This window comes from Suricata suricatta, chromosome 17 (assembly GCF_006229205.1).
Source record: "Suricata suricatta isolate VVHF042 chromosome 17, meerkat_22Aug2017_6uvM2_HiC, whole genome shotgun sequence".
Taxonomy (NCBI): domain Eukaryota; kingdom Metazoa; phylum Chordata; class Mammalia; order Carnivora; family Herpestidae; genus Suricata; species Suricata suricatta.
The window spans coordinates 4454332-4476355 of NC_043716.1; the positions used below are offsets into that span (position 1 = coordinate 4454332).

At 52.4% G+C, this 22024-nt stretch overlaps 2 protein-coding genes across 6 annotated transcripts; one reads left to right on the plus strand and one right to left on the minus strand.

Moving 5' to 3' along the window:
• The first annotated feature begins 17 nt into the window (after window positions 1-17).
• ADPRM (ADP-ribose/CDP-alcohol diphosphatase, manganese dependent) lies at window positions 18-10657 on the plus strand. Of its 4 annotated transcripts, none has more exons than XM_029927927.1 (6): window positions 43-114; window positions 4181-4452; window positions 5152-5355; window positions 5652-6272; window positions 7015-7131; window positions 9948-10657. In XM_029927927.1, the coding sequence occupies exons 4-6, from the start codon at window positions 5669-5671 to the stop codon at window positions 10256-10258; spliced, it is 1032 nt and encodes a 343-aa protein (XP_029783787.1). In that variant the 5' UTR covers window positions 43-114; window positions 4181-4452; window positions 5152-5355; window positions 5652-5668; the 3' UTR covers window positions 10259-10657. The 4 variants fall into 4 exon arrangements, with proteins under 4 accessions (XP_029783786.1, XP_029783787.1, XP_029783788.1 ...); XM_029927928.1 differs by having other exon boundaries at window positions 4181-4399; XM_029927929.1 differs by having other exon boundaries at window positions 4181-4383.
• TMEM220 (transmembrane protein 220) lies at window positions 8243-21745 on the minus strand. 2 transcript variants are annotated; one of them, XM_029927933.1, is made up of 6 exons: window positions 21634-21745; window positions 21136-21165; window positions 19071-19131; window positions 16710-16833; window positions 15240-15299; window positions 8243-8487 (listed from the first exon to the last, which is right to left on the minus strand). In XM_029927933.1, exons 1-6 carry the CDS (start codon window positions 21724-21726, stop codon window positions 8373-8375), a joined length of 483 nt encoding a protein of 160 aa, XP_029783793.1. In that variant the 5' UTR covers window positions 21727-21745; the 3' UTR covers window positions 8243-8372. The 2 variants fall into 2 exon arrangements, with proteins under 2 accessions (XP_029783793.1, XP_029783792.1); XM_029927932.1 differs by lacking the exon at window positions 8243-8487 and adding an exon at window positions 12916-14344.
• Between the last annotated feature and the right edge of the window lie 279 nt (window positions 21746-22024).

A 22024-nucleotide genomic window follows, 5' to 3' on the forward strand; every position in this document is an offset into this window, starting at 1 on the left:
CGCCGACTCCACTTCCTCCGGAAGTCGCAGGGGCCGCTCTCTCCGCTCCGCTCGTTGGTGGCGAGGTCGCCGAACCGGTAGCCGGGGAGCCCGTGGCCTCGGAGCCGCCGCCGGGTAGGTGGTTCCTTGAGGCTGGAGGCGGGGCTGGGCGGGGGCTTCGTGGCGCCGGAGGGCGGCGGGCCGGGGCTGGGGAACTGGTGGCGGTCACCACCCGGAGAGCCCCTGTCCCCGCCCGGACGCCGGCCCGGAACCGCCAGGCTCTGACTGCGCTGCGCCCCTCGTGTGGAGGCAGACCTGTCGGGACTCGCGCGCCGAGGGAATAGGGGCGGTCGGGGTGGGGTGGGGTGGGGTGGCGAGTGCCGGGCGCCCTTTCGTTGTCGCCTCTCTGGGAGCCGCGGCTCTGGCTCACCCCGCCGGGACGACCCCGCGTCCCAGGGTGCTCTCGCCGACGCCCCTTCCCGCCTCGGTTCCCGGGTTCGGCCTGGCGGGTCAGGTCCTCACCTGGGACCGTCGCCTCGGGTGCAGCTGGCGTTCACGGCGCAGAGCATCCCTGGGCCTCCCGTGCTCGCGATGGTACAGCTCACACACGCCCACAGGCACTTTGCCTTCTTAATCTCTTCGTGTTTGCACTGGTAACGCCTCCCCTCCCCACTGGGTTGGCAAAACACAGGAAAGTGCCCAATTCTCTTCCTTAACTTCGGATCACACTCCCGCGTGGCCTTGTCGATGAGCTTCCAACAGCTCGCGCCCCGGTGACTGGGGGACAGCGGCGGGCTGTGTCCGCGAGCCCACACCGCCGGCCCAGGACGGCCAGGCTGGAGCCCGGTGATGGCCCAGGTCCCTTGATTCCGGGGTCCACCTGGGATTCTCCAGAAGTTCCGCTTCAAGGTCATGGTGCACTTTAGATCCTTTTCAAAGCAAAATTTTCTGTCCTGAAATTGACCTTGGGGAACTTAAAAAAAAAAATCTTATTTCTGTGTATTTGCCCAGGGAGTTTTCCCTCAAATTGCCAAAAGGATGCAGAAACCCCTTGCTCATTCAAGCAAGGAGCATATAAAATTATTATTGATCTTTTTTAATTGCTCTGATGCAAGTTAAGTATGTTGATCATATAGCTTCAAATTCAGCGTTATTTTTAGCTGGTCTGTTAAATTTTGCCAAAGTTTTATTCTTAATTTGTTTACCAAGGCATTTTTTACAACTGTTTTTTTTTAATTAAAAAATTTTTTTTAATGTTTTATTTTTGAGAGACAAAGCGTGAGCAGGGGAGGGGCAGAGAGAGAGGGAGACAGAGAATCCGAAGCAGGCTGTGGGCTGGCAGTAGCCATTCCGCGAGGGGGATCACACTCAGGAACGGTGAGATCATGACCTGAGCGGAAGTCAGCCGACTGAGCCACCCAGGCGCCCCTACAACTATGTCATATTACATTTGTAATATTAAATAAAAGTAGGTGTTTTGTAAGCATACGTGAGATGAATTGCCCATCACACCCCCAAGCCTGGTTTCAGGGACCCGTGAAACGTTAGCGTTAAGACACCTCAGATGTTTTCTAGCGTAAACTGGTCACTCTTATTACTCCGTCTAAACCATGGAGACCAGCAAATGAGTTTCCCCCTGTGAATATCGATACTGTTTTTGATAGAAGACAAAACCTGGGTAACATCATCTGACGTTTGTTCTGTCAGCAGTGACGAGGCTGATCTGATTTTGTGCTTGGCGTAAGTCTTGACTAGGACGGCGAGGCCGTGACTTTGTGTGGCTCCCAGCACTGTAACTTGTTTGCTTTATCTCAGGTCCAGACTCCCGCCCCATGTGCCTAGACACAAACCTTTCCAGCCTCAGCTTTCCTGTTATTGCAATATTTAGCACACTTAAATGCCAAGACTGCCACCCCCCACCCCCATCCCATAAGCTCTGCGTATGAAAACTGCTTACCCCGCCTGCCGCTTCCCCAAGAGACTTCTGGCTTAGCCCTTGAGCGTCTCTCTACTGCAGTGGTTCCCCTCACCAGTCTCTCCTTATTAGTATCCAGACTTGTTTGCCCACTGCTTTGTCTTCCTTGGACAATAGCGAACGGCCGTCTTCATGTGCTAGTTTGTTGCAGATGCTTGAGGGGCTTGGACATGCAGCTTCAGCCTTCTGCCAGTCTTACTGCAGTTTTTTTTTTTAAATTTTTAATGTTTATTTATTTTTGAGAGACAGAGAGAGAGAGAGAGACAGACAGATAGACAGACAGAGCATGAGTGGGGGAAGGGCAGAGAGCAAGGGAGACACAGTCTGAAGCAGGCTCCAGGCTCTGAGCTGTCAGCACAGAGCCAGATGTGGGGCTTGAACTCATGGACCATGAGATCATGACCTGAGCCGAAGTCGGACACTCAACTGTTTGAGCCACCCAGGCGCCCCTTACTGCAGAAGTTTTATCCATATTATCTTCTAGCAAGTTTCCAACAAATAAGCATCCTTGAGATGTTTCTTCCTGTTCTTTTCAAAAAAAATTTTTTTTAATGTTTATTTATCTTTGAGAAAGAGAGAAAGACAAAGCACAAGCAGGGGAGGGGCAGAGAGAGAGGGAGACACAGAATCTGAAGCAGGCTCCAGGCTCTCAGCTGTCAGTACAGAGTCTGATATGGGGCTCGCACCCATGAACTGTGAGGTCATGACCTAAGCCGAAGGTGGACGCTTAACTGACTGAGCCACCCAGGCGCCCCTGTTTCTTCCTATTCTTAAAGATCATTCAAGCCTAAGGAGGTTTTCATAAAATGCTGCCTGTGTACCGTGCACCATAACTATTTGAAGGAGCTTTTGTACGGATTAACTAATAAAGTTTTTGAAAATCTGGTAGAGTTTTGTACCATATTGTTCTACAAAAAGCTGCAGTAATTTTGGTTATTTTGAGGTTTACCAGGCAGGTCTATTTTCAGATAGATAATTAAAAAATAGCATGCATGTAGCACCTTGTGATTTACAAGGTAGTTTGCTGTGCAGTGTAAGTTACTTGAATCTCACAAGTGCTGATGAGGGTTATTTCGCTCCAGGAAAAACTGGAACTGTAGTTCACTTCCAGGTCTTCAATTCCAGAGCCTTCAGAAGCCTGCCTGCTGCCTGGTGACTAAAACTTTGGTGATGTCACATATAATGGTGTGTAGTCCAAACTTTCAGAACAAACTTCACTTAAAACCTGGGATTTTTCTTTCTTCTCAAGAGCACACGTTATTTCCTTAGGTCTTCTAATTCGTCTGGACTTGCTCTTCTCTACAAATACATGTAAAAAATCTTACAGACATTTAGAAACATGCGGAAAAGTAGAGTAAACCTCACACACACCCATTACTGGCTTCAACAGTTACCCTTTCCTCCCCCACTGCTGTGTGTGTATGTTGGAGGATGGTGGGTACTTTGAAACACTTAGGTGCCGTTGGCATGTTCAGTAATCTGCTCCCCCCTGGAGGAGTCTTAAGTTTGTTATCACTCTGTCCACCAGGAGCAGTGTGTCTGAGCTCCCGGCATCCTGTAGGACCAGACGATGGAAGACATTGGATTAGTTTGGTGCGTCAGTCCCTGTCTGCTTGGGGTTTTCCTTTTTGACCCTCCTGACTCACGTCTGACTCTGATGGTCCTTCCTCGCACGTGGCCTTGTCCCTCCCCTGCTTCATGCCTTTTTCTTAACAGATTGCAGCATCAATGTTCATTTCTGTCTTTCAGAATACCTTATTTCATAAAATGGTATGTTCCTTATCTTTAGCCTTATTTTCTTAAGCAGGCTTCACGCCCAGCACAGAGCCTAACGCGGGGCTCAAACTTGTGGCCCAGGGATCCAGAGTCGGACGGTTAACCAACTGAGCCAGCCAGGCGCCACCCCCCCCACCCCAGCCTGTCTCCTTTCTACCACAGAACGTGGTTACTGTTTCCAAGTCTGTGGCCCTTGATGCTTCTGTGCATGTTGCTTAATTTTCATTAAAAGGTTGACAAATTTTAGTTTGCCCTTGAGTTTCTCTAAACTGAATTCCAGTGGAAGGTGTATCTGACGGGACCTTGGAGACCGTTCCGTTTGCTTTTACTGAGAGGGGAATTTGATGGCCGATAGAATGACATGATCAGCGGGGACAGGGGGGTCCAGGTGCTCCACTAATGCTTCCAGGACTTGACTTCTTTCCATCGCTCCGATCTGTTCCCGTCTAGGTTCGGTCTCTTCTCAGGCGGCCTCCCCCAGCAACGCCAGTCTCCGCGTCAGCTTCGCGCCGTGGCTGCGGTAGCCGGGGAGACACCTCCAGCAGCAGTCCCAGAGCTGGTGCTGGCCCCTGAGCCGGGTCACCGGCCTGCCCTGACCAACCAGAGGGACGCGGCTGCAGCAAGCAGGGGAAGGCCACCCATGCGCACTGAGAGTGAGGATTTGTGCAGGTGTCTAAAGAGACGGGGCTGCTGTTAACCACACGAACAGAACTGAATGCTGGGTAGGCAGGCGAAAATAATTGGTGTCTCCCGGAAAAGATCAGATTGATTGGGACTAAAAGCTCCCGCTAAGAGATCCACTTTACAAATGATCACATTAAAACTTTTAACTTTAATTTTTTTTTTACATTTAATTTATTTTTGAGAGGCAGAGAGAGACAGAGCACAAGTGGGGGAGGGTCAGAGAGAGAGGGAGATACAGAATCTGAAGCAGGCTCCAGGCTCTGAGCTGTCAGCACAGAGCCCGATGCAGGGCTCGAACCCACAAGCCATGAGATCATGACCTGAGCCGAAGTCAGATGGTTAACCTGCTGAGCCGCCCAGGCGCCCCTGAATTTTATTTTAATATTTAGTGTTCTTGGCTTTTTTAAGGCATTAGAAATGATTGTAAATTTAGATTATAAACAATCTAATAAAATAATAGCTTTTCAGGTCTAAATCCCTTATTCCTGGTTAGCGAGACAGGGCACAGATCACCTGTGAGAAGAAAAGATTATGTAGTTTCCGTTTTGGTTGAGGGGACGGGCTACTTAATATTCAGGCTAAAAAGAGCTGGTTCAAATTAGAACCTAACTATTGAAGAGCCAGGAAGCTTTCTCAGAAGTGGAGATAGTCACATCAATATTACGGTTTTTGTGCTGGATTTTGTTTGTTTAAAATGATTCCTCTCATATCTTTATTTCCTCTCCCTGTTATTCCAGATGTAAAACACGTGAAAGTTATTTTGGGGGATGTAGCCACCAAAGAAGAGAAAGGATCCAGCCTCTAACGTATCAAGTGCAGTGCATGAGTGTAATACATAACCTTCTGGAAAAGAGAATCCTGACGTTTTGATAGAATTGTTGGGTGTTGGTGGAAGAACGTACTGAGCTGGTCTGTGTGGGGAGTGACAGGTTCCGTCAGATGTGAGTTTGGCTTTCCTGGAGGTAGAATGCCCTTTGGTAGATTGTTACTCTTGGGAGGAATAGAGGCGATCGTGTGTTGTGATGAGAGAGTGGAACCGTTTCAGGGACGTGGCATTCTGGACCCAAGCCCATTCGACTTTACGGCCCACGCACTTCTGTCTGTCGTGCTGCCTGGAGGCTCAACTCTTAACCTCCGCCTTCCCATTCTCGTCAGCACGTTTGAAGAGTGAGCTATTTATAATGTGGTTATCTTTTTTTTTTTTTACTTTATTTTGTTTTATTTGTGTGTTTTTTAGAAGTCCGCGTGGAGGCGATGGATGATGCTAAGCCCAGTCCTGGGCCACCGAGTGAGACCTCAGAGCCTCTCTTCTCCTTCGGAGTCATCGCAGACGTCCAGTACGCGGACTTGGAGGACGGCTACAACTTCCAGGGGAGCCGGCGGCGGCACTACCGACACAGCCTGGTCCACCTGCGGGGCGCCATCGAGCACTGGAACGCGGCCGGCAGCCCGCCCCGCTGCGTGCTGCAGCTGGGCGACGTCATCGACGGCTACAACGCGCAGCACGATGCCTCCGAGGAGGCGCTGGGGCTCGTCCTGGACGCGTTCCAGACGCTGAGCGTGCCCGTGCATCACGCGTGGGGGAACCACGAGTTCTACAACTTCAGCAGAGACTACCTGACACGTTCCAAACTGAACACAAAGTTTCTGGAAGACCGGATTGTGCGCCATCCGGAGACCGTGCCTTCCGAGAACTACTATGCGTACCATTTTGTGCCGTTCCCCCAGTTCCGGTTCATCTTGCTGGATGCTTACGACCTGAGCGTCTTAGGCGTGGATGAGTCCTCGGCAAAGTACCAGCAGTGTCTGGAGATACTGAAGGCTCACAACCCAAACGCAGAATTGAATAGCCCTGAAGGTGAATTATTCCTTTGAGCTGAGAATCTAATACGTTGTCTTTAAGTTCTTCAGCTCCCTTTTATCCAGCAGGAAGATGGACAACTAAGGTACAAGTATACCGTCGCCGCTGCTCAGGGCCAGGATTCTCACAAGCCTCGTGGCGCGTGGCCTGGTTGTTGTCAGTTGAAGATGCGTCCCACGGGTATCTGGATGTCTGTTCTAGCCCTTTCCCGAGGGCTCGCTAGTCAGAGCCACGAGCAATGCTGACGGCATCCCCTCTCTTAACGGATTGAGTGGAGGAAGAGAGGCGTAGGTGGGCGGGACCAGTGATAAATGAAACAAATGAAATTACTTCCACGGTGATGAATCCTACCAGGAAAATCACGTAGAGCATTAAAAGAAAAGGATTTCATAGCGTTTTAGCTTTAGTGGTCAGGGAGATGGCCTGTCTGAAGAGAGGCACGAGGAAGTGCAAACATGGACGGCTGGAAGGAGTCGTCCTTGGGGAGTGTGGGTGGGGGGCGGGCTGGGGACAGAGGGCATGGTGCCCCGTGGGGGGAGCCTTGGGCATCAGGATGCAGGAGAAGGCCTGTGAGGTGGGCAGGGCAGGCGCACAGCACGAGTCATCCCTGCATCGCCCTGGATCCTTGTGGTTTCCTGAATATTCCTGAAGGCACAAGTGTCCCCAGCTCAGCCAAGTTCAATGCCCAAAGGAGGAAAGACCTGGCATGTGGTGGGCCTAACAGTCTCATTCATTTCAGGACTGGTGGAGCCCCAGTATGTCCAGTTCAACGGGGGCTTCAGCCAAGAGCAGCTGAACTGGTTGAACGAAGTTCTCACCTTCTCTGACACCAACCAGGAAAAGGTGGTGATTGTGAGTAAGTATTTTAATCACTTGGTCACACCCGCGTTGTGGAGGACGGGAGCGTTGGGTGGGCAGTGTGCTATCGGGATGTCCTCTTGCAGTGAAATGAATGCTTCTTTTTTTTTTTTTGAGAACATGAGTATAAGAGTGGCGTTTACAGCCCAGCCAGGAAAGAACTGTAAAATAGCAGAAACGTGTTAGTGCCTGGGAGTTGGCCGGTTGGGCCTCAAAGTGGGATCTGCGCTCGTGAATGCCGTGGGGGAGGGGGCGCCGTCCCCTGCACGGTCGAAACCCACGTGTAACTTGCAGCTCCTGAGAGGCTTAAATGACACACGGCCTCCTCTGGGCTGGGAGCCTCCCAGAGAACGTGAACATACAAGAGAAAATACTGGTAAGGAAATCATGCAGAAGAGAAGATACGTTCACAGTGCAGTAAAAACCTGCGTATCTGTGGACCCGCGCGGGCCAGACCTTTGTTCACGGTCAGCTGTGACATGTGAGTGTGAAACTCCGCGCAGGCCCCACCCCAGACCTCGGCCAGCCGGGCGCCGAGGCAGCAGACAAGAGTGTCTGCCGTGAGTTGAGAGTAAAGCCGGGAACGGGCGTCGGCGTGAGAGGCACCTGGCGGTGAGGACGTCCCTGCCAGGGTTGTGGCTGCCACGTCATTGTGAGACGAGGGTTAGGCGACTTCGTTCAGAATCGTCTTTTCCAGACTCACTCCCCCTGCGTGTTCTAGGAACCTGGGGGCGCTGCGTGCACTTCGCAGCAGGTGTGCGCATGCACTGGAGAACTGGCCCTGGGTTTGCGGCATGGCTCCTGTCCTCGGCCTGAGGTCTGGGGTTCGATCCTTGCTGTAGAATTGATGCGGCGTAACGGCTGAGGAGCCCGTGCTCGGGGTCCCCAGGATGCAATGCCATCCGCACATGGGTGCCGGCGTGAGCTGCAGGCCCCTGGGTGCCGGCGTGAGCCGCGGGCCCCTGGGTGAATGCGGAACCCACAAACTGGTGTTCTGAGTGCTGTGTCACATGGACTCATGGACCCACACCCCCCTGAGAACGGCAGGCGGCTCTGACAGTCGACCATGTGGCAGCACGCGTCTCTAAATGTAGTTTTACTCGGTGACCTTGCACGGAGGTGGGAAAACACGTAGGAGGAGTAGGGGTGTTGGGGCTGCCGTTAGGTCAAGTGTTCTCCAGGCTCGGAAGGCACCCCAGGTGCCCCGGGAGCATTGGTGGTGTGACACTCCCTGACTCTTCAGTAGCTGGTCTCATTCTTGACTTGTGTCTGTCCAGCTTCCCGCTGCCAGGCCGGGCTTGTCACTTCAGAGGACACTGGAGTGGAGAGGGACCTAGAGGTCGTACCGTCCAACCTGCCAGTTTCAAAGACCAGGAAACAGAAAGAAAGTAACGTGGCCCTTTCAGCAGCGCATGAACTTGGCAGGATCTAGAGTCCGTCCCCCGTCCTTTCCCGCCCCATCCTGCCTTTCCCCATGTTCTTTACTTCAGGGCACCGGTCTCCATTAGCTGTCTCTTCGTTTCCCCCTCTTACTGTGAGCTGAGAAACCAGGGAGCAAGCCTTTTGCAACTGAGCGTGCCAGGTTCTCTGTGCAGAGTTAGAATGGCTGATAGGAATTTCCCTTGGTTTTACTGTGCCCTTCCGCTTGGATTTCGGGTACTGAGGTCATTTGGCCATGCACTCGGGCTGTGGGCTGCAATCCCGAGGGAAGCCCGCAGTGGGAGGGGGTTTTGGGTGGAGAATTTAGCAACTGGGGTTTGGAAATGTGAAGTTTCCGAGGCTGGTAGACCTCACTGGGGATGCTGAGGCAGGTGAGGTGGGCGAGCCTGGGCAGGGCCTGGAAGAGTGCCCATGGCCCTCGGAGTGGATTCCTGCGTGCCAGGTGCAGGTAGAGGAGTGGAGCCCAGGGACCCGGCATCTGGGTGCTCCCGGGGAGGGGTGAGGAGGGCAAGCTCTGGAAACATCCGTGGAGCTGGGAGGAGGCCGAAGAGGATGCGGAGGTTCCGGCAGCCCAGGGCCGCAGGGACGTCACGTGAGGCGTGCGGCCCGTCTGGGCCCTGAGCCCTTAGCTCGGCCTCCGGAGCAGGTGTGTGTTGTGCACATGCAGACGCGTAAATTCTTGGAATGCCTTTTTTTTCTTTCTTTAGGGGGCTGTTAACACTGCATTACAAGCTAATAGATGCAAACCAGAATAAAAATCCAGAATAAATGTCAGAATAAAAATAACAATTTGCAGGAACAAAAAGGAAAGTGATGTGCGGGGGAGAAGTGAAGCTGAGGGCGCTGCTGTGCCCGCGCCGCAGAGCGAAGGTGCCGTGGCCCCACGTGCGTCTCGGCCGGGGGAGCTCGGGATTCTCGGGGCCCTCCTCCAGGCACTGCCGTGGGACCCGGACAGATAGGCCCTGCTTCCCCTCGCTTCCCGCCTCTGTTACTTGGCTCTGGCTGCCTGGATCTCATGTGTAAATGACATAGAACCCACTGGCTCCTCCCGAAACCGCCCTTACATCTAGGAGCCCCTCTCTCTACGTCTCCAGCGCTCGTGTCTAAGGAGACCGGTGAGACTGGATCCCGGCACAGCGTCTGCCTCAGTGTCTCTCGGTGTTCGTGGGCCGTAGGGGCTCCGCGGTTCCGGCCCCGTCTGCAGAGATGCGGTGTGGGTCAGCCAGTGCTTCGTGTGCGTGGCTTCTGTCTGGGCTTAGTCTGCCCGCAGCAGTACGCTTTTGCTTTCCCCTGAGAACTAGCTTTTAGTCGTTTATTTTGATGAAAGAGACATTTCCTGATTGGCTCCTAACTCTTCTTCTCTTTAACTGACAGGCCATGTCCCCATTTACCCAGAGGCCTCCGACAGTGTGTGCCTGGCCTGGAATTACAGAGATGCCCTGGCCGTGATCTGGTCCCACGAGTGTGTGGTGTGTTTCTTCGCCGGCCACACTCACGACGGTGGCTACTCTGAGGACCCCTGTGGTGTGCACCACATCAACCTAGAGGGGGTGATAGAGACGGCGCCGGACAGCCAGGCTTTCGGCACCGTTTACGTCTACCCTGACAAGATGCTGCTGAAAGGGAGGGGCAGGGTTCCAGACAGAACTATGAATTACAAGGCGGGGAACGCTTTCCCGGTTTAGTCTCGTTTCTCTCGTTTCACCTTTAAACAAAGAGACTGGCTTCGCCCTGCGTGTTGGTGCCTCTCCCCCGAGCCTTCAGTCCCCCGTTTAGTATTCTGTTCACATCGCACAATGTATTTGTGGCCGCCGTGTGCATCAGCCCACGAGATGCTCTGAAATGTCACTTTCGGGTAATAGATCCAGGGCTGAGAGCTGGACACAGAATGAATGAGGGCGGCGTGAATAAGCCGGGGCAGAGACTGAGGGGGGTGAGGCCTCAGGGCAGACTTCAGGCCTATTCTGAAATCAGGCCTTTGGTTTGTTTGTTTTACCCAGGAGGATGTGGAGGATGTACTCATATATTAACTTTGTAACTTGAGATTCGTAACAAGACAATAAAGTAAGCTCAGGTAAACTCTTCTCGGTGTATCCTGTGGGCACGAGCTTTGGACGTTTTTTGCTCAGAAACCCAGTGCGTTCGTGTGGTTACTGGCTTGTGCTCCTGGCCTGCAAACCACAAGTCAGTAGTTCGGCGGGTGAGCGTGTGGGCCCTCCCTCGCGGCGCCGTGAGAAGGGCTCCAGCGAAGTCCCGCAGGCCCCTGGGGATTCTGAGCAGGGCAGGACCAAGGACCTGCGTGGCCGCGCACCTGCCGCTGTGGTCCCGGGCGGCAGCGAGGGCCGCGGGAGACTGCAGGGGTGACAGGTGGGGCTCTGTTAACCCGGCTGTCCCATGTACTAAGGCTTCTCTGTGGAAACACTGACTCGGCAGACGGACGGTTGACGCGTGGAGGAAGTCTGAGTCGGGGCCTGCAGGCACATCAGGAGGGGACACACCCGTGCCAGGGCTGCCTGGGCTCCGGGGGCGAAGAGGCATACCGTGCTCTGTGGCCGCTGCCTGCATGTGGCCGTTCTGGAGCTCAGAAGTCTGAAACCATCTTCCCTGGGCCGAGTTCAGGGTGTGGTCAGGGCCACGTCCCCCCAGGGGCCTCTGCGGCCCCGTCTGTATCCCAGCTTCTAGAACGTCCATCTTCAGAGCCGCCAGCATGGCCCCTTCAGGCCTCCCCCCGCCTCCCTCCTCGTATCACAGCTGTGAGTCCATGGAGCCACCGCCTGGCTAATTGCATCCCTAACTAAATCGCATGTGCAAAGTCTATTTTGTGATACAAGGTAGCGGTCCCAGGTTCTGGGAGGTAGGACCGGCCATCTTTGGGGCTGTTACTTGGCCCACCAGAGGGGTGGCTAATGCGCTCTCTGCATTCACCACCTTCACCATCCGTAGACACAAATGTGGGAAGAAAGGCCTGGGAACCTGGAGGGGAGTTCACTCTTGTTCAGTGGCATTAGGGAGGACTTGCAGGAGGAAGAGGGCCTTGATGGGTGTCAGGCAGCAGGGCATCAGCGGAGGCTGAAGGGCACGTTGAGTTGAGTGGCAAATAGTGCTGTCAAGACTCACCGAAAGGCGCCTGGGTTGTGACAAGAAATAGCGCAGGCTGAGGGCCAGTGAGGGCTGTGTTGTGGAGCCTTGAATGATGAGCCCAGAGTTAGAAGTGAGCTGGTCAGACAGCGAGGCGCCTTCTGGTTTCCGAGCTGGGGAAGTGTGGTTACAGGTGCCTCTCAGTCCTGGCAGGAGGGGGGGCTGACGGGGACGGGTCCAGAGGGCAGAGAGAAGACGGGCGGGAAGGCAGACGCTCTGATACAGAAAGGTTAAGCTTGCATAAATTCAGCGGGGAAACAGTTTAAAAGTCTCAGTAATAAAAACCCCTCTGCGAAGGCAGCGCTCCTGCCAACAGTTTCCTGTGCTCAGATCTCAAACGAGCCACGTGTATTTGCAGAATTCATAGCGACACGGGGGCCACAGACACAGTAAGTGTATTTTGAACCTCACTTTGTTTTTTCCTTCAATCTGGAACACTGCGGCCCTTCCAGCATGGAGCCAGGCCTTTCCTGGAGGATGGGTGGATCCTGCGCAGCACTCGCAAATAAGTCCGTTTCTCCGTGTGTGACTTGTGGTCTCATCAAAAGAGCTATAAGAACCGGAAGTCTCCGTTGAGCTAAGCGCGCACTGGAGCACTGAGATCCTTTATGTGCGTTTTACCGACGCATCAAATACATTTTACATTCACTGCTTAAAACTGACAAGGTTTTCTTTTTCCCTTTTCCCTCATCTGAATCTTGATAGAGAATCCTGCCTGTCCGGTGACTGCTGTGTAAACCCAGCACAAAACACGTACCTCCAGAACGAGTATTTATAGCATCCTTAATACCGTACTAAATGACCAGAAAGTCGACAAATGGCCAGACTTACTTCTTCCCTCCTGATACATGACTGGTACTAATACTTAAAAACATTTTTTTATGCTTTTTATTCATTTTTGAGAGACAGAGAGACCGCGTGAGTAGGGGAGGGTCAGAGAGAGAGGGAGACACAGTATACAAAGCAGGGTCTGGGCTTTGAGCTAGCCGTCGGCACAGAACCCAACGTGGGGCTTGAACCCACGAACTGTGAGATCACGACCTGAGCTGGATCTGGACGCTTAACTGACTGAGCCCCCCAGGAGCTCCTAATATTTTTTGGAGTGAAATATTTCCTAGATCTTGTGAAACGGTATCTTGACTTCAGAGTTTGACACTAACCCTAAAACACTGCCACCCAACAGAAGTACAGCAGAGCCACAAAAGTCATTTAAAAGCAGTTAATTTAATTTACTTCAAAAAGTAAATAGAAACATAACAAATTTTAATAATATATTTTATATTAACGCAAATATAGCTAAACTATTTCAACATGTAATCAGCATGAAAATATTTTATATTCTTTTTGTAAATCTTTCAAATCCAGTGTGTATTTTACACTAACAACCCATCCATCGGGACACCACATTTTCATTAATACTGGGTAGATATTTAGATGTCAAACATACAGTTAAAGAAGCAGGTTCGCCTCTGCACGTTGTTCCAAATGCACTTGAGACAAGCGTTGCAGACACATTCCTAAGCTTTCTAATAATTGAATCGACAGATTATAAAATTAGAGTGAAAAATGTAGAATTTCACTTCCTCAGCGAAGCCACATTTCAGGTGCTCAGGGCTCCACGGCACAGTTATGTCGGCACGTTATGTTGGTATGACTTGTCACCGTGTCACGGGTGCACGCCCTGCGGTCATGTCACTGTGTCACGTGTTCCCCGTGCACCACGGTTACGGTAATGTAAGTCCCCATGTTGGAGAGTGCAGCTCCGAGATGGTCTTCTCCCCAGGGGTACCTTTGACATTCCTTAAAAAAAAATGTGTGTTGATGTTGGTTGTATTTTTCATTTACAGTGGAGTTAATGTTCCCTGTTTCCTTTTGGTCCCAATTTCCTTATTCTGCCCAACTCTCCTTTCTTTCCAAGATGTGCTCGTTCATCGGGCATCATCGAGCTCACCGCCCTGCACGGGTCGGGGCCAGTGAGTTCAGCTCAGGGCCACAGCCCTCTCTTGGACCCCCGTTTCTGTCATTCCATCCAAAGCCTGCTGTCCTCTGTTTTAATCGCCGGGAGGCCTTCCAAGCACTCGCTGTTTATGGAGGCTCTCGTGTTATCCACTTTAATCCCTGCAGCTGCATACGTGAGCAGGAGATCTGCTTTTAATCCTAGGTTATGGACGAAGAAATCTCCGCCAGGAGGTTTATGCATGTGCCCAAGTCATACAGACCGGGGTAAGCTGAGTCAGAATTTGTATTTCTTAAGGTTTGTTCTGCGGCCTTGATTACACGGGGACCCGGTCGAATGTCAGACCCCTCTCTTAGCAGTCCCATACAGCCCTGGGCTGTACTGTAGGCACCCTGAGAAAGTTCTTAGCATCTTTTTTAAAAATCACCTCTAATATTAGCTCAAATGACCGGAAGTTCCTAGGAAATTGGCTTCTTACAGCCGTGTTTATAAAAACTTGATTGACAATGCTCATTTTAAGAATGGGATTTTTGGCTTCGCTTAAAGTACTGTCCTGCAGTGAGCTGGCCAGGAGGAACGCATCTCCTTGTTGACGTAGATGCAGGCCCAGGAGATGACTGGGAAGAGAGCGATCGCCACGGCTGCGGCCAGCTGGGCCCTTCCACCAGCTGGGCCCCTGCAGAGACACAGGAATGACTGTCTGAAAATCCGGTAACATTTACGGGCTGCTTTGGAAACCAGTATAAAGGTTGACTTTGGTGAACACGTTTTTATAGGACTTTTTTCTTACTTTTTATTGGACTATAGCTTATTGCTTTGTAGGAGTTCTTCCTTCTTTCTTTTCCTTTTTTACCTTTTTAAAAAATGCTTATTTATGAGAGAAAGAGAGCGAGAAAGAGAGCGAGAGAATGAGTGAGCGCGCGTGAGGTGGGGAGGGAGAAAGAGACACAGCAGGCTCCAGGCTCCTAGCTGTCAGCACAGAGCCCCATGTGGGGCTCGAACCCACCAACCCATGAGATCATGACCTGAACCGAAGTCGGATGCTCAACCGATCGAGCCACCCAGGCATCTCAGGAGTTCTTCACTTTTAATGCCCATCTTTGTTGTTTATATATGTTGCAAATAGCGTTTCCCACTCCTATAATGATGTCTTTTAAGACATCCGATTAATTAGACAGTGTTAAAATTGATCTTTTCCTAATGATTTCTATATCCTGTTTAAGAAAACTTTTCCTCCCCAAAGTCTTGGAGATTCGGGCTTATCTCCTCTAGAACTCTTACTGTTTTGTTTCTCACATTAGATCTATAATCGAGCTGGACTGGCTGTTTATGAAAGTTAATTTATTTTGAGAGAGAGAGAGATGGTACCTGAGTGGGGGTGGGGAAAAGAGAGAGGGAGAGCGAGAATTCTAAGCGGGCTGCACACTGTCTGCACAGAGCCTGACGCGGGGCTCGATCCACGAACCTTGAGATCATCTCCTGAGCCAGAATCAAGAGTTGGATGCTCCACCAGCTGAGACGCTCAGCCGCCCCCGAGACATCTGATTTCAGCTAACGAGTTGAAAACTTACTTTGATGAACTGTGGCATAGGCTCATCCATGCTGTGATAATCACCAGACCAAACAGCTCCCTGTAAAACAGCACACAGTTCAGATTTTTGAAGTAGCTGCAAGTGATCTGCATACTGTCCCTTTCCATGACCACTAGCTTCTGCTACTGGATGACCTTCCTCCGAGGTGTGTAGCATCTACAGAATGTTTCCAGGTCTGACCATGAGTCATCAAGTACTTCTTAGTAAAAGCCTTAGTATAAAGCCTTATATGAACACGAGTTTCATCTTATGAGGCAGGTGTGAGCTCCATCACTGCTCCTCAGCTTCTAACTGAACAATCACGACAAAACAAACCACCACATGTAAATCACTTACTTCAGGTCACTGGGAGGAATAGAGTGCCACCAAGGAAACGATCCTAGATCTATCATACAGGTGTCACTGTTATACTGTTAGAGGGGTTAGCGTCAGCCAGGATGAATGCAGATCAGTAAGTAACCGAGCACGTGCTGCAGGAGACTGGGTCACATCGCAGTGGAGAGGAATGATTTGTAGTGTGAGGCAACTAATGATTTGGTGGAAAATGGTTCTAGAAACATGTGTTAAAAGTACACATCTCTTACATAAAGTAGAAGATGGTCGTAGTTGGCCGTGGTACCACTGGAAGCCAGAAGTAGCTCATGGGCCTGACCTCCAAAGTTACCGGAAGTAGCTCATGGGCCTGAACTCCGGAAGTTACTGAACGTAGCTCATGGGCCTGAATTCCATGGGCCTGAATTCCTTAAGTTACCAGAAGTAGCTCATGGGCCTGAAGCTGGTAGAGGTGATTCAGCTACCTGATTGGCTCTCCGGTTTTCCAAGGATTAGGGCCTATGACAAAGAAGCACCCCATCAGGGATGACTAACTTCTAGGTCTCTAACTCTTGGTGTTAGCAGGTGATAACAGTGGGATGGACAGGAAGGGAAGGGGGCTATGCGGAGGCCAGGGAGTCAAGGGTGGCAAAGGAAACAAAGGAAGAGGTGATAAGATCGGATCAGATGGTCTTGACAATGGGAGATGAGCGGAGACTTAGCAGGGCAAGGCTGACAGAGGCTGACTTAAATACTGACCTCTGAGGCGGCCGATCACACTTGTAGGTAAGATTTTGGCCGGAACCAGAAGTGAGTCAGAATTCTGATGGGGTTTTTGCCTTGTCAGACCAGATTATTAACCGTATGGCTTCCTTGGCTGGTTCACTGTAAGGGAGCCAAGGTCAGCTGCCTGACCTGTGCGCCGCCTGCCTCGGCAGTGATTGCGGGACGTGGTGCGTGGTGCTGGGTGTGACTCCTGGCTCCATCGTTCCCTCAGCTCCTCCAGGCTCCTCCCAGGGAGGCGCTACCTTCCCTGTTCCTGCTGCTGTGGCTGAGGGCGCCCAGATCTGGGGCTGTGGAGGGACAGATTTCCCAGCTTTGCCCCACCCCTTCCAAAGAGCAAAAGTCGCTGCTCACCTGCCTTCTTCCTCATGCAAGATGTTCTGTTGTGAATGAAGCCAGAGGTGGCGCGCCAGGCCGGCAGCCCACACGACACACAGGAATATGTGCCCTGCAGAGACACTCTTCCAGACGATGTTGCCTAAAAATAGAGATTGTGATACAGGCAGTCAGGGAATCACCCCGGAGAAAAATGATCCCTTCGCACCTGCTCTGCTTTGCCTGGCTGCCTCAGTGGGTGGAGCATGTGGCTCTTGGTCTCAGGGTCCTGAGTTCAAGTCCTACATTGGGCATGGAATCTAGTTAAAAAAAAAGTCTGGGGTTTCTTTAAGTTTTGTTTGGAGGAATGTCATAGAGGTTAAAGCAGTAATAATAAACCTAAGTGGGCATTTATTGTGGTTCTCCAGTGTGTCCCCGTTTTATGAGGACTATCTTATTTTCTTTGGGGATCCGCCCTTCCCACACCCCTGGCCATGTGTCGCAGGCACCTGGACCTTAGCTTGATTAATCAGCGCATTTCATCCCTTTAGCAATGGTGGCTTGGCTCTGGATGGATGGCTGACAAGTCAGGGCCAACGACTCAGTTCTGAGATGTCAGTGGAGAGAGCGGAGCAGATTCTAACTTCTATTGGACTGAGCGGGCAGGAAGATGTGAACTCTGACCTGCCGGGCCGCCACAAGGGGCCCAGGACCGATGTTGGTGCAGTTGCGGTGGAACTGAGAGGTGCTGAGAAGTTCAAGTTCTGAGCCAGCGCCAGCAGCCGGCACCACCCCGGAGTTTTTCAGCCGAGTACCCCAGGACGTCTCCGTTTGAGCTCATAGCCTGCTCGAGCTGAGTTTTAACCTTGCCTGCAGCTAACGGAGCCCGAACTCACACACCTCACAGATGCGGCCCAGAGTTCCTGGCCTGTGCGAGGAGCCGTGCATCCAGGGGCCATGCGCTTTCCCCAGCCGCCCGGGGACCGCCGGCCTGTATGCTACGGCTCTGAGAACTCTGCGGCCCCCGTGGGGAAGGAGCGGTTTTCACGACAGTGAGGAACCGTACCAGGACCGACAGTCCCTACTCATAAGAAAATGTTAGTAGACACAGAGGAATATATGTATTTTTTTGTTATAAGACACGGTTTTGTGGTACAAAACTGTCCAAGTAAAGGTTTGTTGAGTTTTTAGGGCTGTAGGAGACCAAGCAGCGCTTTGCCCAGCATTGAAGTCGGCAGATGGTGGGCAATAGAGGCCAGCTATTTTAAGGAGACTGCTTTACAGGTATACTCAGCTGGGAGACTTACGTGAAATGAAAAATATATATGTACATATACAGTTGTATATATATGTATGTAAACACACACACACATATGTACACACATGTATTTTTTCCATTCTAAGGAGCAGTTTTACAAAATATATGATAAAGCCTCTATTTTGTAGCCCATTCACTCAACAAGCATTAAGCATGAAACCATACTCCTGGACATCTCAGCGAGGCTGAGGCAAAGATAGGCTAGACATGGTCCTATTGTGAAGGGGCTTACAACCTAGTGGGGCGGAAACATAAACAAGCATGAAAGAAATGCTGTCGGTATGACGACAGGACAGAGGGAGGTTAGGGGACCGATGTGCATTGATGAAACACCTAGAACCTTGATGGATGTTATAAACCGTTTCCCTACATGAAGTATCTGGCCACATACACAGGTGCTGGATGAGTTCCAATAAGAAAGTGGTTCCAGGAGTGGCGCTGGAGTGTGGAAGAGTTGGTAAGGGGGGGCGCCTGGGGGTCTCAGTCGGGTAAGCATCCGACCTCGGCTCAGGTCATGATCTCACGGATCATGGGTTTGAGTCCTGCATCAGGCTCTGTGCTGACAGCTCAGAGCCTGAAGCCTTTCTTCAAATCCCGTGTCTTCCTCTCTCTCTGACCCTCCCCTGCTCACGCTGTCTCTCTCTCTCTCTCTCTCTCAAAAAATAAATAAAACATTTAAAAAAATTTAAAAAGAATTGGTAAGGAGTAAACCTGTAACAGACACTGATTGGCCCTGACTATGGAGATACAAGCGTAGCATGTTGTTGCCAATTTCCCATCAGCCTGGTGGCTGTAGAAGTCCGTGTGGTGCCCGACACCCTTCTCTCTCATGGGCTAACCCGCAGAACCCCTCTTGCCATCAGCATAAGCGACTTGGGTTCCAAGTTGGTAAAAGACTGTCCTGGTGGGGCGGGTCCTTGTGACATTTGCCTGCAGATGGTGCAGATGGTCTAGATGAGAATTAGCCCCTCTTTTCACCGGAACTGAGAAGGCCTGGGGAGCCCCCCGTTTCTCCCGGGAGTCTGTCCTCATGGTATGAAGTCTGACTTGCCGCATCTCCCTGCAGGGTCCAGGGCTCCTACCCGTGACTTGGGGGTTAAGTCCAACAAGCAAGGTCAGCACAGCAGGGATCATGTACACCACCTGTCAGCGAAGCGAGAGGAGATGATGTGGGTTAAGAAGTATGCCCGGTTTCAGAGATGTTCAGAGGAAGCACAGAAGGATGACCTCGGTGGCCCTCAGGCTGCACGATTTGCATGTCCTGGCAGTAACCGCTGGGCACAGAGGACCGTCTGCTGGGATGGTGCTTCCCAGGCCAGGTCCTTGTTTCACCTGCCATCCTCCTAGACTAGGCCACTTCAGGAAAGGCTCATTCAGCTCTGAGAGAGCAGAGTTTGGGTCTCAAGACATGCTAACCTCCCAATGCCTCAAGCATCACCCACGCTACGTGGCCTTTCCCCCCTTGTACAAAAGAAAATGCTCTGAAAAGTAGTGCAGGAGTGGCCACAGCTAGCTGCCTAGCCCCGTGGGCCGTCCAGCTCAGTATTCCAGTTCTGTAGGCGAGAGCATGGGACGTCATGGGAGTCATGGGAAAGCTCCCCATTCTCCTGGGGAGCTGGCATGTGCAGAACCAACTCGAAGGTAAAGCAGAATGTGTCAGTGTTAAAGGTTCAAAGGAAGGATGCTAAGAACATAGGGGAAAGAGGCAGAGAGATTTCTTTGAGTGACAAAGCATTGGGGATGGACTTTGAAGCTTGAGTATGACATACAGGCATCTAGGGGCAAGGCACAGTGAACATTATGGATGGGGCTTCCAGGACCAGGCTGGCAGGCTGGGCTGGAGCCATCCCACGGTGGACATTGAGTGCCAACCCGGAGAGTTGTAATTCAGGGATCTTGGGGAAACGAGGGAAGTTTCTGAAGCAGGAAGCGATGTGTGGGAAGCGGAAGAGATAGAGGCAGCTCCAAGACCGGAAGCCGTTACAGGAGCCCATGTGGGAGGTGATAGAGGGCTAACCTGGCCAGGAGGGCTTGTCTGCAGGGACATGCTGTCTATGAGTGTTACATCATCTAAGCATGAAGTGAGAGGGGAAGTGTACAGAGACGGTACAGATAAGCAATCAGACCTACACTGGGCACTGCTGGATTGCTTTGTCTTTGGTTTTGTTTTCTGAGAGCCTCTCAGAGGTGGTAGCAAGGGACCGAGAGATGTGGTTTGGAGCAAGGACCACCCTGATGATGATTTGGCTGTTGATAGAAATGGGTGAGTCAGGAGGAGGGGAGCTTTGGAGGGGAAGACGCTGGGCAGGACCTCAGCGTGTTTGTGGAAGCCCAGTGTGACATACATGTGGAAAGATCTAGCAGTCTTCTGGAAATTCACCATTAGCTGGGCGCTGGAGACTTGTCTGCAGGGAAATAATGTCTGGAACTCAGGACACAGCCCGGAGCGCTGAGGAGGCGGCAAGAGCATGTGTGTGTGGACAAGCAGCAGTATCAGGAGTTCTGCACTCACAAAACTGGTTGGGGTTTCACGTTACAAATACTTTGTTGATAATCTGTACACCACTAATATTTCTCCGAAGCCAAACGTCCTCTCGGCGGGTGATATGGCACAGTCTTGTGTCTCCGTTTTGAAAGAAACTGGGCCAAATCCAGATATTTCAGAAAATGTGTGGATGATCTCTCCCTCCTCGGAGCATTGGTTAGATGTATTTTGGAGATGTTAAAGGCTTGGATTACTCTATAAATATAACTCAACGGATAAGATGAACCACAGACCCCAAGCTTGCCATTTTCTGGTCAAATGCTTGTTGGAGTGTCTGGGTAGAAACTCTTGGGGAATGGTTCAGGTGACCTTGGGAGGTCTACCCCGTGTCTTCAGAAAAGTGTCCTCGGTTGGCCCATTTTTATTCAAAGGGAATCGTGCCGAAAGGCCCCCATGTCTCTGGGAAATTCTAATTCTCTCCTCCACACACATTACTACTCTGATCCCTTCCCCGAACTCCGATACTTTAGGGAAAAGAGCCTACAAAGAAATTATTTCTGAGCGTTTCTGCCCACGGAGCCGGGAGGGGGCAGTGGGCAGTGAGCCCGTGTTCGCGCACAGCCCCTCGGGTCTTTGGGGCACAGGCGGCAGCTCATACTCACCACCCACGGTCCAGCGTCCGGATCGTTCACCTGGAAGACAGGACGTCCGGCATTAGCAGACACGTGTCGTGCCCCCCTCCCGGACCCCGCCCGCCCCTCCCCGCGTCCCGGTCCCCGCGCCTGGGCTAGGTGCCAGGCGCAGCGCCTGGCGGCGGGGACACGGACCCAGAGTGGGACCGAGCCTGGCGGGGGGCGGGGCCGCACGGTAAAGACATGCGCAGGAGCTCTGCCCGCGGGGAGCCAAACCCAGAGCCAGGAGCGCCCTTATCGGGGGTCCCAAAGCGGTTCTGACGGGTGCCCGCGCCCCGGACGGTTCTCCCGGGCCCTGAGCCGCGCTGGGTCCCCGCTCCGGAACGCGCGCGGGCGGTCACGGGACCAAGCCTGGGTTTCCATTGGGACAGGGGCGGGGGCTCCGGGGCGTGAGCCCCGACCCTGCGGCCCCCGCAGTCCACACCCCGTGCCGGGAACCTGCCCGCCGCCAGGAGTCGGGACGCTGACCTGCACCAAGGCCGCCAGCGCGAAGAAGGCAGCCATGAGCCCGTTGCAGGCCCTCCACAGGCCGGGGGCCCAGGGCTCCGCCGCAGGCGCCATCGGCTCCGGGCCTTGGGACGGGGCGGGGCGGCGTGGCTGGGTTTAGGGGCGTGGCGGGGGCGTGGTGTCAGGCCTAGGGGCGGGGCAGCAGGGTGGGGGGGATGGGGCGGGGCGGTGGGGGAGGAATAGGGCGGGGCTTGCAGCAAGGCAGCGGTGGGTGGAGCCCTTACTTCCCTGGACCCCCAACTTGTCCAGAGCCAGTTTCTTTCCCCAAAGACCCCCAGGTGTTGAGTGGCCACTGGCGACCACTCGCCGGGTAAGGAAATGGCACTACTCGTGCCTTACTACTCCCCCCATA

Bases quoted from the DNA above. Each gene is read 5' to 3' on its own strand.
- TMEM220 (XM_029927932.1), bottom strand. From the start codon at position 21,726: ATGGCGCCTGCGGCGGAGCCCTGGGCCCCCGGCCTGTGGAGGGCCTGC. The intron at 21,166-21,633 runs GTCAGCGTCCCG...CCTGTCTTCCAG, and splicing joins CGCTGGCGGCCTTGGTGCAG to GTGAACGATCCGGACGCTGG. The intron at 19,132-21,135 runs GTGAGTATGAGC...CTTCGCTGACAG, and splicing joins CGGACGCTGGACCGTGGGTG to GTGGTGTACATGATCCCTGC.
- ADPRM (XM_029927926.1), top strand. From the start codon at position 5,669: ATGGATGATGCTAAGCCCAGTCCTGGGCCACCGAGTGAGACCTCAGAG. The intron at 6,273-7,014 runs GTGAATTATTCC...CATTCATTTCAG, and splicing joins AGAATTGAATAGCCCTGAAG to GACTGGTGGAGCCCCAGTAT. The intron at 7,132-9,947 runs GTAAGTATTTTA...TTTAACTGACAG, and splicing joins GGAAAAGGTGGTGATTGTGA to GCCATGTCCCCATTTACCCA.